This window comes from Drosophila subobscura, chromosome J (assembly GCF_008121235.1).
Source record: "Drosophila subobscura isolate 14011-0131.10 chromosome J, UCBerk_Dsub_1.0, whole genome shotgun sequence".
Lineage (NCBI taxonomy): Eukaryota > Metazoa > Arthropoda > Insecta > Diptera > Drosophilidae > Drosophila > Drosophila subobscura.
Window position 1 is genome coordinate 19,722,277 of NC_048532.1, and position 14,146 is coordinate 19,736,422.

General features: G+C 47.1%; 5 protein-coding genes across 5 annotated transcripts in view; all 5 read right to left on the reverse strand.

Annotated features, from left to right (window-relative positions):
- Positions 1-14,146, reverse strand: part of LOC117893649 — a 28,530-nt gene that overhangs the window by 11,068 nt on the left and 3,316 nt on the right. Inside the window, exon 6 of the mRNA XM_034800339.1 lies at positions 10,156-10,167. The gene's annotated coding sequence lies outside the window, so the exon portion shown is untranslated. The remainder of the gene's footprint in view (positions 1-10,155; positions 10,168-14,146) is intronic.
- Positions 52-1,302, reverse strand: LOC117893653 (inositol monophosphatase 1). Its single transcript, XM_034800343.1, has 4 exons — positions 1,143-1,302; positions 954-1,087; positions 528-896; positions 52-475 (listed from the first exon to the last, which is right to left on the reverse strand). The coding sequence occupies exons 1-4, from the start codon at positions 1,296-1,298 to the stop codon at positions 211-213; spliced, it is 924 nt and encodes a 307-aa protein (XP_034656234.1). The 5' UTR covers positions 1,299-1,302; the 3' UTR covers positions 52-210.
- On the reverse strand, positions 2,010-4,553 carry LOC117893644 (proteoglycan 4). The gene is made up of 4 exons (XM_034800330.1): positions 3,982-4,553; positions 2,930-3,927; positions 2,499-2,870; positions 2,010-2,444 (listed from the first exon to the last, which is right to left on the reverse strand). The coding sequence occupies exons 1-4, from the start codon at positions 4,432-4,434 to the stop codon at positions 2,039-2,041; spliced, it is 2,229 nt and encodes a 742-aa protein (XP_034656221.1). The 5' UTR covers positions 4,435-4,553; the 3' UTR covers positions 2,010-2,038.
- LOC117893645 (acetyl-coenzyme A synthetase) lies at positions 5,191-12,444 on the reverse strand. Its single transcript, XM_034800331.1, has 6 exons — positions 11,910-12,444; positions 6,992-7,730; positions 6,767-6,921; positions 6,533-6,701; positions 6,282-6,471; positions 5,191-6,221 (listed from the first exon to the last, which is right to left on the reverse strand). The coding sequence occupies exons 1-6, from the start codon at positions 12,218-12,220 to the stop codon at positions 5,773-5,775; spliced, it is 2,013 nt and encodes a 670-aa protein (XP_034656222.1). The 5' UTR covers positions 12,221-12,444; the 3' UTR covers positions 5,191-5,772.
- LOC117893656 (glycine cleavage system H protein, mitochondrial) lies at positions 13,012-14,035 on the reverse strand. Its single transcript, XM_034800347.1, has 3 exons — positions 13,740-14,035; positions 13,371-13,649; positions 13,012-13,310 (listed from the first exon to the last, which is right to left on the reverse strand). The coding sequence occupies exons 1-3, from the start codon at positions 13,855-13,857 to the stop codon at positions 13,210-13,212; spliced, it is 498 nt and encodes a 165-aa protein (XP_034656238.1). The 5' UTR covers positions 13,858-14,035; the 3' UTR covers positions 13,012-13,209.

A 14,146-nucleotide genomic window follows, 5' to 3' on the forward strand; every position in this document is an offset into this window, starting at 1 on the left:
CAAAACTGACGATACGATGTATGTTTTGTCTATGTATGTATGTTGATAATATAGAAGGAATACTCTATACACGAGTTTTATTTGGAATTTTCCATGAGTAATCGGTTAAGTTGCCCATTTGGCATTCTAGGTAGGTACACGGTCGGGTATAATTCAAATGCATTTCAGTTAGTACGTTAAGTACGGAATGGATACACCATTTATGATTGCCTAATCGTCGCGAGGCTGAGGATGGAACTGAGTCAACAGCTTAGAGATGTCCTGAGCCAGCTTGGGCGAGGCTGCGGCCAGTACACGGCGTGACATTATATCAAACTCTCCGCCAGAGGGATCAATAACAACACCGCCCGCCTCGCGCACTATCAAGTCGCCGGCACACACATCCCACGCATGAATGCCAAACTCGTAATTGGCATCGGCGGCGCCCAAGGCCACCATGGACATGTTGAGGGCGGCCGAGCCCAGGACGCGTAAACTATTTAAAGGAATATTGAATGGAAAGACTTAAAAGTTTGACGAGCACTTACCCATGCACATGTTTGGCCATTTTGGCGAAATTCTCGTTGACCACCTCCATTTTGGCCTCGTCGCGAGTTGTTCCAAATTCGCTGGTAACCAGAGCCTTGCCTAGCTCCTGCTGGCCACTCACTTGGATGCGGCGTCCGTTGTAGAAGGCGCCATGGCCGCGACGGGCTGTGAAGCGCTGCTCCAGTATGGGATTGTACACCATGCCGATCTCCGTGACCTTGTTAACCTTCAGGCCCACCGAGATGCAGGAATGGGGAAAAGCATGAACGAAATTCATGGTGCCATCCACGGGATCGATGATCCAGGTGGGCGCATCCGTGAGCTTGTTCACACCGGCCCCAGTGCTGCTCTCCTCCTCGCCAATGAACCTGCAAGAGTAGCAAATATTATTGTATTGTTCTACTGCTCCTACCTGTTGTGCCTACTTGTGGTCGGGAAAGTACCGACGCACGCCATCCATCAGGAGCTTCTCGACATCCTTGTCCGTCTGTGTGACCAAGTCAATGTCCCCACTCTTGCACACAAACACTTGGCGCGTCTCATTGTTGCGGGCAATCAACTGCAAGGGAAAATTCCATCGCAGGAAAGTTTCAAGTGTACTTCCCACCACTTACGCGTCCAGCCTCGGTCAAGAGGTTGCTGATGACCTCAAAACACTTTTCCAAGTCCACGTTATCGCCCATTGTGTGGATTTTTGCAGCGTTCGCGTTGTATAAACTGAATGGAGCTGATTTTGACGTGCAAATTCGTTTTAATTTAATTAGGAACATGCCGATATACCGACAATCGATATACCGCATATGAGTGAACACACTTAACCCACTTATGCCCCCTTTATTTAAACAGGTGAACAGCTTGCTTTAAGCCGCTGAAAATTATACAGTTTGTAAATGCTCCCTGTGGGTTTATCCTTCCTCTTTACGTACCAATAAAATGACTGCGATGTCTATCCTGTAAACCACGCTAGAGTTCGGCAAGTTTCGTAATGTTCGTGAGAAGATTAAATACCCCCCTAGTCGACAATGGGCTAACTTTCGCTTCCGTTGATAGGAAATTATTCTTCTATTTTAGTGTTCGGTCTAATATTACTGGATGGCAAAGCCCCTCAGCACTCAAAATATAATTGTATCCGATTAATAAATCAATTCTCTACAATACTTGTTATATTTAAGGACTCTGTTTGATTGGATAGTCCATAAAATAAGGTTTAACCATGCATGCAGAAATTATCAAATTTCATCACGATTTGAGAGAGCGAAAATTAAAAATAAAAAGTTGCTCACTTTAAGGCCTGTTTAAACGGGGCAGCAGCAGCAGATTGTGTTGCTCAATAAGAATAACGTAAATGTCTGTTAAAATGTTAAATCAGTAGCTTGTTCGTATCGGTTTGTTGCATGCGGATAAATTATGTGCTAATTGGCACGTTGCCATAAAATCTGCAGGACTTATCCAACACTTCAAGGCGATCAGCAATATTGTGAAATTCGATTTTAATTGACAATTTATTGGTTTAGACTTCTTGGTTAGCAGACACTGGTGGTTTTTGATGTGTCGGCGTACTATTATTTTCCGTTGTTAGGGAATCGGATGAGTCGCTAAAGTCAGTTTGTGAGAAGAAATCTTTCGTCTCGACTTTCGGTGCTCTGACTGGCTGATCGTCGCGTGGTGAGGGATAATTTTGGTCCAACTGCTCGGACAATTCCAAGGCCAAGGGCATGGAAGCGGCTGCCAGACAGCGTCGGGACATGATGTCCAGCTCACCGCCGGCAGGATCAATAACGACTCCACCGGCTTCCTGGACCAGGATCACGCCCGCTGCCATATCCCAGATGTGCAGCCCAAAGTAGTAGAATGCATCGGCCACGCCCGAGGCCACCATGGCCAAACCCATAGCCGAGGAGCCAATGGAGCGCATGCTGCAAATCGAAAAGGAAAATAATCTGTGACCTGGTCGGCTGGCTTCTACTTACGCGTGGGTCTTCTTGAGCAGCCTCTTGGCATTGCCAAGGACCACCGTATTGCGGTCCTCGTTTATTCCCGTGCTATACTCCTGCAGGACCAGCGCCTGCTCCAGATTTTGCTGCCCGCTGGTCTTGATGGGCTCGCCATTGAGGAAAGCGCCCTTCCCCCGGTGAGCCGTGTACATTTCATCCATGGGAGGATTGTAAATAATTCCGAACTCGGTTCGCTTATTCAACACCAGCGCCACGGAGATGCAGTAGTAGGGAAAGCGATGCACATAGTTCATGGTACCATCAATGGGATCGATGATCCAAGTTGGCTCATCGGTGAGCTCCACCTGGCCTGTCTCTGTCTTGGAAATTGCCTCCTCACCAATGAATCTACGAGGAGAGCGGGATCTACAGTGGAACTCAGCTGTTGATTTGTGCCCAAAACTTACTGGTGAGTTGGATACCGCGCGCTCATCTCTTTTATGAATTTATCCTCCACCGCTTTGTCGGTGCTGGTGAGGATGTCGTGCTCGTGTTGTTTCGTTGTGTACTCTTGCCTCACCTTGTTCGCCTCCAGGGCCATGGCACCCGCCGCCCTCACCTGTTTGCTGGCCTCACGGAACAGCTCCTCCACAGTGGGTGGCGCTGTCGGCGCGGGTTTACTGCCACTAGCTACTTCTTCATCCGTTTCGGGTGGTATTATCAACGGTGAACTACTCTCACTTTCTGTTGTATCCTCCAGGAGGGGCTTCTTTGTCGTCGGTGAATCACTGGCAGTGGGTTCTGTGGTATCTCCGTCAGTAGCCACTCGAGTACTTCCACTGGTAACCTTTTCACTCTCATCTGAGGGGTCTCGTGTGGGAACGGGGACAGGCGCGGGGACGGGGACAGGGGCGGGCACGGCTACAGGCTCGGGGACGGGTGCGGGGAGGTTAACATGAGCAGGAGGTGTGATGATCACGGGCGTATCATGCCGATCACTGTCTTCAGTACTCGTCCTTGCCCGCGTAAACTCCTTCGCCGGGTCGACGGTGTAGTCGGTGTTGATCCTCTTGGTGTTGCCATCATCATCTTCTGGGTCCTTCCATACATCCGCCTGATTGGGATTCCTGCATGGCAGGCCGCAGTCCTCATGGCACTCTTGTCTCCCTCGTCCATTTCGTGTTCTTGCTGGCAGAGTACAGGCACCCGTGACACACCCACTGCTGTACATGGTGGGCGGCGGCATACGCACGTCCTCCGGCCGCGGAGGTGGTGGAGGTATTTTGGCTTCTTCTTGCTTCGGAGCAGCCTTCACTTCCACTGGCTTGGGTGGCGCTGGAGGTATCGCAGCTTCTTTTGGTACCATGGGTGTGGAAGGCTCCGCTGCAGCCTGCGACGCCTGGAAATTCTCCTCTGATGGCAGCTGAGATCTCGATGCAGCCGCCGTTGGTGTTTGTTTGGTCTCCTGTTTATTTTCCAGGTTAACATTATGAGCAGAGTTCTCGGCAGCTAAGCTTACCCTTGGCTTACGCTCGGAGATCAAGATGCGCTCCACCCTGGGATCCTGTCTTGTGGCCTTTGCCTCCTCCAATCCAAAGTCCGTGGCAGCATTGTAGGGTTGGTCCTCTGACTGGGGCTTTCGCTCGGTCCAGGATTGATGTGAACGAAGCATGGGCTTCGATGGAGATTCGGGCGGGGTCACAGAAGCAGATTCAGATTGAGGTGTTGTCTTGGATGCAGATGGAGGATCTGTTTGTGGCGGAGACACAACTTGTGGTCTATTCTGCCTGACGGCACCGCCACTCTGCGTCGAAAGTCGCCGCGCTTCTTCCGCCTTTTTCAGTGCCAACACACGCGGATCCTGCTGTGTGGCCACATGGTCCTCCAGCCCATATTCGGTGGCTGCATTAGTGGGTCGTGCGTTGGGTATGTTTTCGTTGCTCTCCGACTTTTTCTCCTCCTGGTCAGGCATGCTGCTGCTGTTGCTCTTTTCCCTAACTATCGCCCCACTGCCAGCCAAGAAGTCAAGGCAAAGCTGAAAATTTTGTTTGTGTTTGGACTGGAATAATCATTCCTGGAATGTCTATGCCAGGCCAATGAGATCTGATTTGAAAACTAAACTAAAATGATGAAATGATCTTTCCGCATTCAGATCAAAAGCAGATTGAAACAATAAACTTTATTATACACGATACGTATGTAGATATACACATTCAGATATATGCACCTCGATAAATATATATTTGTGTATGTATGTGTGTGTATGGTACGTAGATCTTTGCCAACACTCTGTAAAACTAACAAACTTTAAACACTCCCCCAACCAACCATCCATAGTGCACATTCTCATCGCTCCTCCAGCTAGGTAGATCTCAATTAACAACAATAATAATCAGTATATAATATTTATAGGTTGTGTTGCAGCAGTAACGTCAATGATATGTTTCGTTGCAGTTAAGTCTTCAGACCATTATAACACATAGTATACATAATGTAACCACGTAGATTATCCCAGTAGTGTTTTTCTCTATAAGTAAGTAGCTTCTATATAGGAATGATATGCCATACTGATATGTATCTCGTTCACAATCTTATAATATATAAAAGGGAGGGAGTTCCGAACTTACGTGTGGCTGCAAAATGTGTGTAGATCGAACAAAGTAAGGAAGGAATTACAAGACTACAAAGCATAAGGAACATACAACAGAAAAGTGGTGATACTGGTGTCAATTTGTGGCTATAACTGGGAATTGTGTATATATTTTGTATCATATCAATTCATTCTACTAAACATACATACATAAGTGTAAAGATATATAATTAAATTTGTATCACAACGAATTAGCAAGAACTTAGGCTACGACTACGAACAAACAAACGAAAAGAACTGCGAAAAAACGATGTGTGTGTGTGAGCATGGGTTTTGGTTTTACCTACGGTGATTACCAACAGCAAGAGGCAGGGGAGAAACCAGCAAAGATCTCTCCATCAGCCTGTCAACACTTTACTTACGCACACGGCTTAGAAACTAAATCGAATTTAGAAAGACGTTAAACCACGCCGTAACCCGAAACGGAATGGAACGGGAGCAACATTTAGCATTAAGTTTACACTACAGGGAAGGGGTATATAGATAGATACCTATACATATATAGCTAGTAATAGGTATATGTGTAGGGGCGAGATTTACAGGACACGTAATTGGGATACGCATAAGCACTGGGCCAGAGCCAGGCGGTGTGCAATGGCAAAAGTGGAGGACAAGTCATAGAAAGCCTGGGGATGTGTGGGTATGGAATATCTTGACCATCTACTTGGCCTCCACCGGACGATTGGCAAACAGCTGCTCCACAATCTGCTCATCGGCCAGGGTCGAAGTGTCGCCCACATTGCGATCGTTAACGGCAATCTTGCGCAGCACACGACGCATTATTTTGCCAGAGCGTGTCTTGGGCAAGCCGGGGGCATTCTGGATAACATCGGGCTGGGCAAAAGGTCCAATGCGCTCGCGCACCATCTTTTTGAGGTCCGAGATGAGCTTCTGATCGAAGGGTTCGTTCTCATTGGGCGTGATGAAGCAGTAGAGGCATTCGCCCTTCACGGGATGCGGACGCGAGACCACAGCGGACTCGGCCACACGGGGATGCTCGGTGAGCACAGACTCCACCTCGGCGGTGGACATGAGATGTCCCGACACGTTCAACATGTCATCCACACGGCCAGTGATCCATAGATAGTCATCAGCATCGCGACGAGCACCTGTTGGTGGGGAATAGTTCAAGTAACTGCAGGCCAAAGGATTCTAGTTGAAGCTCTCACCATCGCCAGTGCAGTAGTAGCCAGGGAATTTCGAGAAGTAAGTATCCTCGAAGCGCTCGTGATTGTTGTACAGCGTGCGCATCATGCCTGGCCAGGGCTGAGAGAACACCAAGTAGCCCTCGCCCTCGCCTTTGATCTCAATGCCGCACTCATCCAGCAAAATGGGTTTAACGCCAAAGAATGGGAATGACTGAGGAAAGAATGGATAAACGATTACTTAAAGATTCGATTCTTTAACCACTTTTACTTACAGCTGAACCCGGCTTCATGGGAGTGGCTCCCGGCAAAGGTGTAATTACATGACCGCCAGTTTCCGTCTGCCAGAAGGTGTCCACAATGGAGCACTGCTCCTTGCCAATGTAACGATAATACCAGAGCCAGGCCTCCGGATTGATGGGCTCCCCAACGCTGCCTAAAACTCTGCAGAAAGCCAAAGAGGATTTAGTAGAGATTCTGGGATGCAAGGCTGCATATTCGCAACCTACTTGAGACCACTAAGATTGTGCTTGAGCACCGGTGCCTCGCCGAACTTCATCAGCGCACGAATGGCCGTCGGAGCCGTATAGAACTGCGTAACCTTGTACTTGTCAATGACGCTCCAGTAGCGATCGTTTCCGGGAAAGAATGGAGTGCCCTCGAACTGGAATGCACAAAACCGAGAACGTTTTAGTTACTGGCGTCCCATGACTGGCGCTAATCAAAGCACTTACAATAACTGAAGTGGCACCATTGGCCAGGGGCCCGTACACCACGTAGGTGTGTCCGGTGATCCAGCCCACGTCGGCAGTGCACCAGTAGATATCGCCCGGCTTGTAGTCAAAGACGATCTTGAATGTGGTGGCTGCATAGAGCAGATAGCCGGCGGTGGTGTGGAGCACACCCTTGGGCTTGCCGGTGGAGCCGCTGGTGTAGAGCATAAAGAGCGGATCCTCGGCGTCCATCCACTCGGGATAGCAGGCCGGCTCCTTGTCCTCCATCTCCTCGTGCCACCAGTAGTCGCGATCATCGGTCCATGGGATCTCCTCCTCCACATGGTTCTCCTGGCAGGGCGTCACGCGCTTCAGATGCGACACCACAATGCACTTCTCCACGGAGTGGCCCATCTCCTCGACCTTCTCCAGCGCCGTGTCGCAGAGGGCCTTCAGGTACAGCGGCTTCTCCCCGCGCCATGCCCCATCGGCCGTGATCAGCAGCTTGGCCTTGCAGTCGAACATCCGCTCCGCCAGGGAGTCCGGCGAGAAGCCGGCAAACACAATCGAGTGCACCGCCCCGATGCGTGCGCAGGCCAGCATGGCAATTGGCAGCTCCAAGATCATGGGCATGTAGATGGACACGCGATCGCCCTTCCTAATGCCATGGTCCTTCAGCACGTTCGCGAAGCGGCAGACCTCCTCCAACAGCTTGCGGTAGGTGAGACCGCGCGAGTAATCGTCGGGGTGATTGCCCTCCCTGCAAAAAAAAAAAAAGAACAGAACAGCCATGAGGAAACATATCATGCATATCCAGCGATCGCTGGCAAAGTTCCCAACCACATGGATCGTACAGGGTGTCTCGTAATTGCACATAATTACGCCCACCTAGCGACCCAATTGGGGATCACTTACAGTAATTTGAAGCTTCCTAATTGACAGAGGAAAACGTAATTCAATTTTCTAAAATTATAATTTAAATTTCAGACAGAATGCCAGAATGCGAGTACGATCATTTGCCTTTGCCCTCTTTGCTCTGAACTTGGCAACAGATAAAATTAATTCCTCGACAGATATCTACAGTCTGAGCCATATAATAAAGGAAAACACACATCGTCATCCCCAGACTGTGGTTGGTTCCCAAATATCATAAGTTCAATGCATCCAAAAACTCTCCAATTTCGCTCATTTCTAAACCAATTTCTCTGAGTGTGCTAAATGATTGTTACGATTAAACGAATGAATATTTAACATGAAATGTAAGATTTATCAAAGCTTTGAAAGCTACAATGGGTTGGCAGAAATCGTGACTGTGTTTAGATCGTGTCCAAAACGGATGTAAACTGCTCTCCACCTGTTAACGGACAACACGCAATGGGCAAACAATTCGAATAGGGAAAGCGAATTACCGTAGACCATTTGGAGGTCAAGGCGTGTGTGGGGGCGATTTGTTAAACAAAAACAATTGTAAACGTTTGTCTAAGCTGTAAAATCCACAGGTGTCCACATTGACTGACGAGAGCACTCGTATAAATCATTGTGCAGTGTCAGTCACCTGATAAGAATTAGCCGTCTATAAAGCGGTTAGTAATTTGTGTATATGCCACAAAAAGAAAGCAGGAAGAACACAGCCACAAAGCACAGCGCAGATCGTGACGTCCCTCAGGGTTATTTTGGATACCCTGAGTAATCGGCGGGGCGGCGACCAAAGTTCGTACTGTTTGCAGTGTTGTCGGGGGGTTGGAGGGTGGAGGGGCTGCTTTGATTGCTGAGGTGGGGCTGTGAGTTGGCCAACACTCATGAAATGTTATTCCACTTCAGCGAAATACTTGTTTATACAACAAATACTCGAACTTATCAATTAGTAAGAGGCATCAAAAATAAACAAAATACGCATCGAAAGCATAAGCTTTTCTTTTCCACAGAACTAACCAACTAACAGCTACCTTGAAATCTCCTTCTAGTGAGAACGGACATCCTAAAATGCTTATCAGACTATCACTATTTATGTGCGTGCCACAATTATGACTAATTTTAGTAAGTGGAAGAAAAAGTGGCACGACGCTGAAAGCTATCCCAGTCGTTTCGAGTGTATTAATTTCCAATTTGGAGGCGTAATCGACCCACTCAACGGACTGGCCTGGCCTGGCCTTTCCCTAATCACACAGACCCATCGATAGACAAGAAATTTTCCATGCCTTCCTTGGAAACACCTCATGTGCGCCTCGTCTCGGCGATCGCTTGATCACAGACAGACGCGTGGCGGTGCTGCTCTTATCACAAATCACAAAATGATATGCCAAGCAAAAGAAATGGCAACAAATATAACCAAAAAAAAACAGGAGAGACTCCCGTCTCACTTTAAAGATTATTATTATAACCTTGTAGAGGGTATTATGATGATAATCATGTTTTGCAAAACACCCGAAAAAAGAAGGAAATATGTATTTCCGATCACATAAATTAGTCATAGAGTAAATGAGTCTGTGTGTTTCTAAGCAAGATAGTCTACGCTTATTTTTCTTCCTGTTTATAGAAAATATCGATCGATGCGAAAGGGTATCAGCAGCTTCGACTACCTTCCTGGTTAAAAATGAACTAAAATAACGGCAATAACTACAACACAGACTTATCTAAGTAGCAGCAACAGCTGTTCATTCGCGTGTCGAATACATCGCATCGAATGTTTTCGTTTCTCTCTCACCCTCTCTGCCTTTACCTAACGGAGCGACGCAGCGTCTAGCCGGCCCTACAGTTTGACAGCCATAATCGTATGATGCTGCTTCGTTTGCTTTTGCTTCTGCTGATCACCTTTACATTTTTGGGTGTGTTTCACTAGCATATTCAACACCAGCTTACATAATCAACAGACTGCAAAAATGATAACACACAAAATAAGAAAAGAAGTGCCCACACAGCATTTTATACGGTACTTTTTGGCTCTCCCGCAAAAAAAGAACCGCAGGTACACGACGTTTCCTCCACACATTCTTCTTTTATGCCGGGTTCTTGTCTGCCCTCCTCTCTCTATCTTTCTCTGTCCGTCTGTTTGTCTACCTCTGTCTGGGTGTGCGTGCGTAAGCGTAAAATCGCTCTCTAATTGGTTGTGAGTAATCAGGCGATGTGATCGCGTGATTCTTCAGCAGCGCCACTCAAACCATAAAGGCTGCTCAAACTGTGAGTTAGCCGACATTAATCTACTGGCTGCCTGTCTGTTAATGTCAAGGCATCTGCATTCTACAAGTGCTTCCCACAATTTCCACCACCTATTGCCCAGACACCGTACACCACACACCCCGCCAGCTGACACACAAAAACCCGCAAAGCGTTTAACGCAATTTGACGCGACGATAGACGCGCTCAAATCAATTTGAATAAACAATTTGCGCGCATTGTCAAATCGCTTACATAATGCTGCCCTACAACTTACGCTCTCGTGCCGGGCTTTCGTGTATTTAATTTAGTTAAAGTTTTTTGTGCGGAAACCCACGAGGAAACGCTCATCAGTTTGGGAAGCACTCTATGTTCTTATTATATGTGTGACTCCGTTCCTATCTTGCAATAAAACAAAATGTGGGCCAAATAAAAAGTTTAAGATGTTGTTTTGCTTTGGCTTTGGTTTTGCAACAAAATTATCTGGGACATTCCGTTCGAAAAGCGCTAATTATTGCTCATTACGCGCCAGCTTTTAATACAGTTTTATTCTATTTTATCTTATCTGGAGGGAGCGAAGGCAGCGACTCTGATTGTGCAACGAAATTGAATAGTTTATGTATGAAAGAAATGAAAAGAGAACCAAAATAGGGATGAGCAGTTTAATACAAATACTCTCCCAGGGTATGGAATGGGTTGGGTACCTACTTATGACCTTGTAATTGCCTTTCAATTACCTGACTTTCATTTGCATTTCCCCGGGCACACGAGCACAGTGAACGCTTCGAACCCTCTGTTGGTGATAACCCCGAGATAAGCTCATTAACATTAACATTTGTTCAACATTACTTATTGTTTTTCTTCTGACGATGATTATGATGAACTTTGGGTTGCACAAAAAAAATCACAAAATCTCTGAAGCATCATCCAAAACAAAGTACTCATGCCGGGAGCTGTTCTATTGCGTTGTGAGAGTTGCCTCTCAAAGAGGCACCGTTCCGTGCTGCACTAATCAGGCAAGGGCCTGGCCACATCTAAACAATATTTTGATTACAAATAGATTCGCACTTCAACCTGGGGCTGCACTTGGATGGGCGGAATTCCATACCTCTATAATATTTGCTATTGTTTGTTTGCTTTACGTCGAGTATTTGCATGGCGTGTGTGGCAAAGAAAACAAATATAATAAACACAAAAAGCTATTTTAGGCAGGTCGCACCGTAGTATCGGAGATCAAGCAAGTCAGGGACGTATCGTATTGAAGCTTTAGGAACGACGACCCTGACATTGACCCAAAGTGCTGCGCGCTCCAAAGGTAGTTTTTTCCGTACGGTAAAGCATCCAAAATTGATTTAATTAAAAGTAATTTGTGTCGATGTCACATTTGGCATGCAAAAACATTTACCAACCAATTACCAATTGAGAGCAATCAAAACAAAAATAATGCATAAACATTTGTCTTTTGTCAGAATATTAAATTTCCTCCTTTTCCTGCCAAACTCAATGGCAGTAATTCCGTGTCCTTGGCCCCTAAGAAAACCCCAAGAAGAAGTACATAGCTGTAGCTGGAAACATCTGTTCGGTCTGTCCGTCTGCTGTTTTGTGCCTGCGCAGTAAATCACCTAGATATTTCACGTACCTAACTACGTCACGAGGCGAGAGTTTCGTAACCGCACACAAGAGAAAAATCAATACTGTTGTCCTTTGTCAGAAGGGGTCCCTTGAAACTTTTGTTTTCATGCGACCTACGCAACCAAATGGCAAAGTGCGAAAGGACAGCACTTACCAGTAGTAGGCAATCTGGTCACCCAATCCATTGCGGACATTGCGATCGAGCAGATTGTAGCAGATATTGGTCGAGGCGCCCTCCATCCACTTAATGTAAATGGGTCCCTTGGAGATGTTGAAGTTGTACTGCAGAAACTTTTCCTGATCGGCGGGTGTCTCCCAGTGGAATTGCTTGGCCACACGGGACCAGAACTCTGCGGGATTGTCGAGGGACTCCTGGTAGAACTTCTTGTACTCCTCGAAGCTGGATATGTAAGCGTTTTGGCTGATGGCCGGATTGGGATCGTATATTGATTTTTCCGCTGGCATTTTGTCTGTGTTTGTTTTGGTTGTTATTTTGTGGGGCAGAATTTAATTGTTTCCTTGTGGCTGTTTTGTTTGCTGTTGCACTTTTTTCCTTCCTTTGATTATCCTTTGCTCATCGGGGTGTGTGTTTGTGTGCTTATTGTTATTACGGACTGGTTCTCGAGCAGCACGCGCTTTCTCGCACCGCACGGAGTGAGTTTGAATGACGGAATGACTGCTTGGCCGCGCCACACCGAAGCTTTTTGGCATTCGCGAGCTTTGGCGAGAGCAAAAGCTTTCGATGTGCCGTTTCGTGCCAGTTTTTCAAGTTCAAAGAGACAGCGCGCTGCTGCTGTTTCTTATCAGCATCCATCCCTACAATGGTCTGACAGACACCATCGCCGTCGATCCTTATCGGAATCACGGCGGCGTAACTTTCCAGAGAAGTAGGTGTGTGCGCTGTCCGTCCCCGGCTTTGACTTCGCCTTCGTCTCCTAGCTGCACATTAATCAGGTGATGGCGGACACTTGAACCCTGACGATTGGCGTGTGCCATCGGTCGTCTCGGCAACAGCATTATACACGCGACGCGGCTGTTTCCACTGTGCATACCACGCCGCACAGAGCTGATCTCAATCGAGTTGGTTTCGAGTGATCCCTGAAGACATTCTCTTTGGACACTTCCTCTCTGGGTTTCACTCAATCGTTATCTTTGAGCGATTGCCGGTACGTTCTCTTAAGTCTCTTATCGCTAGGTTTCCATGGGGGAGCAGACATTGGCTGTCGCAGGTCAATAGCAGAGACGGCGATTGCCCCTCAAATTTCAAATATTATGTTTGGCTTTACTGTCGATTCTTATTCGTAACAAGTTTCAAGTGCTACAACAACGTGGGGGATGTGCGGATGAGTTTTTGGTATGAGTTTTTGATGCGTGCGAGAGATAACAAATGCGTGGACGTTGTGTTTTTAGGCTAGACTCAAGTATTGGTGGCAGTTTCCATGCCTAAGGCGTGTTTAGTGTTCGGCGCTGCTTTTCACAAATGCGCTGTATTGCTCTTCAGTCATAAGTTTCTCGTATTCAGTGGGATTCTTCAGATCCACCTTAAAGAGCCAGCCTATAGGGGAAACAATTCTTGTTTAAATGATCTGAAAGTACTCTGCAGTCCCGTGCTCACCTTTGTCATAGCAACTGCTGTTGACCAGAGCCGGCGTGTCCTCTACTTGAGCATTCTTCTCGGTGACCTTGCCGCTCACGGGCGAATACACCTCGCTGGCCGCCTTGACACTCTCCAGGGCACCGCATTCGTCGTCCTGCTTGAGCTCTGTGCCTGGCTCCGGCAGCTGGGCAAAGACCACATCGCCTAATGCCTCCTGGGCATAGTTGGAAATGCCAACGATAGCCTTGGTAGCGTCCAGTAGCTCCACCCACTCGTGTTTGTCTGTGTAGCGGCGCTCTGTGGAATGCAAAAGATCCACATGTAACATTTCCAGTTTTAGATGCACAGTGGCTTGCCAACTGTATTTGTTATGGCATTAGTCCTTACCTTTGTCCAGCATGCTGGTTATGTGGAAACTACGCCACTGAGATGTGGCAAGGGGCGTGGCACGCAATTGGCGGGCCGCCTGCACACCGATCCGTGCGAATTTTGTTATGAAAACCATTTTTTCGAGTCAAAATAGAAGAAGTTAGCTAAGGCGGCTGACGCTTGGATAGAGATTCGATCCGTTCCCCGGTGAGTTTCGATGACGAATGAGTAAAATATAAAACACACGAGCCCGAGATACGTTTTACGCCTGGCTCTACTGTTTAAAGTCGAATATTTTCCGGCTTATCACGAAACGAACAATTTTTAATTTAACTTTTTGACCCGACTTATCGATAGAAAGGAAATTAACCCACTTAAGCCCCTTAAATATAAATGGGTAAACAACTTGCGTTCAAACGCTAAAA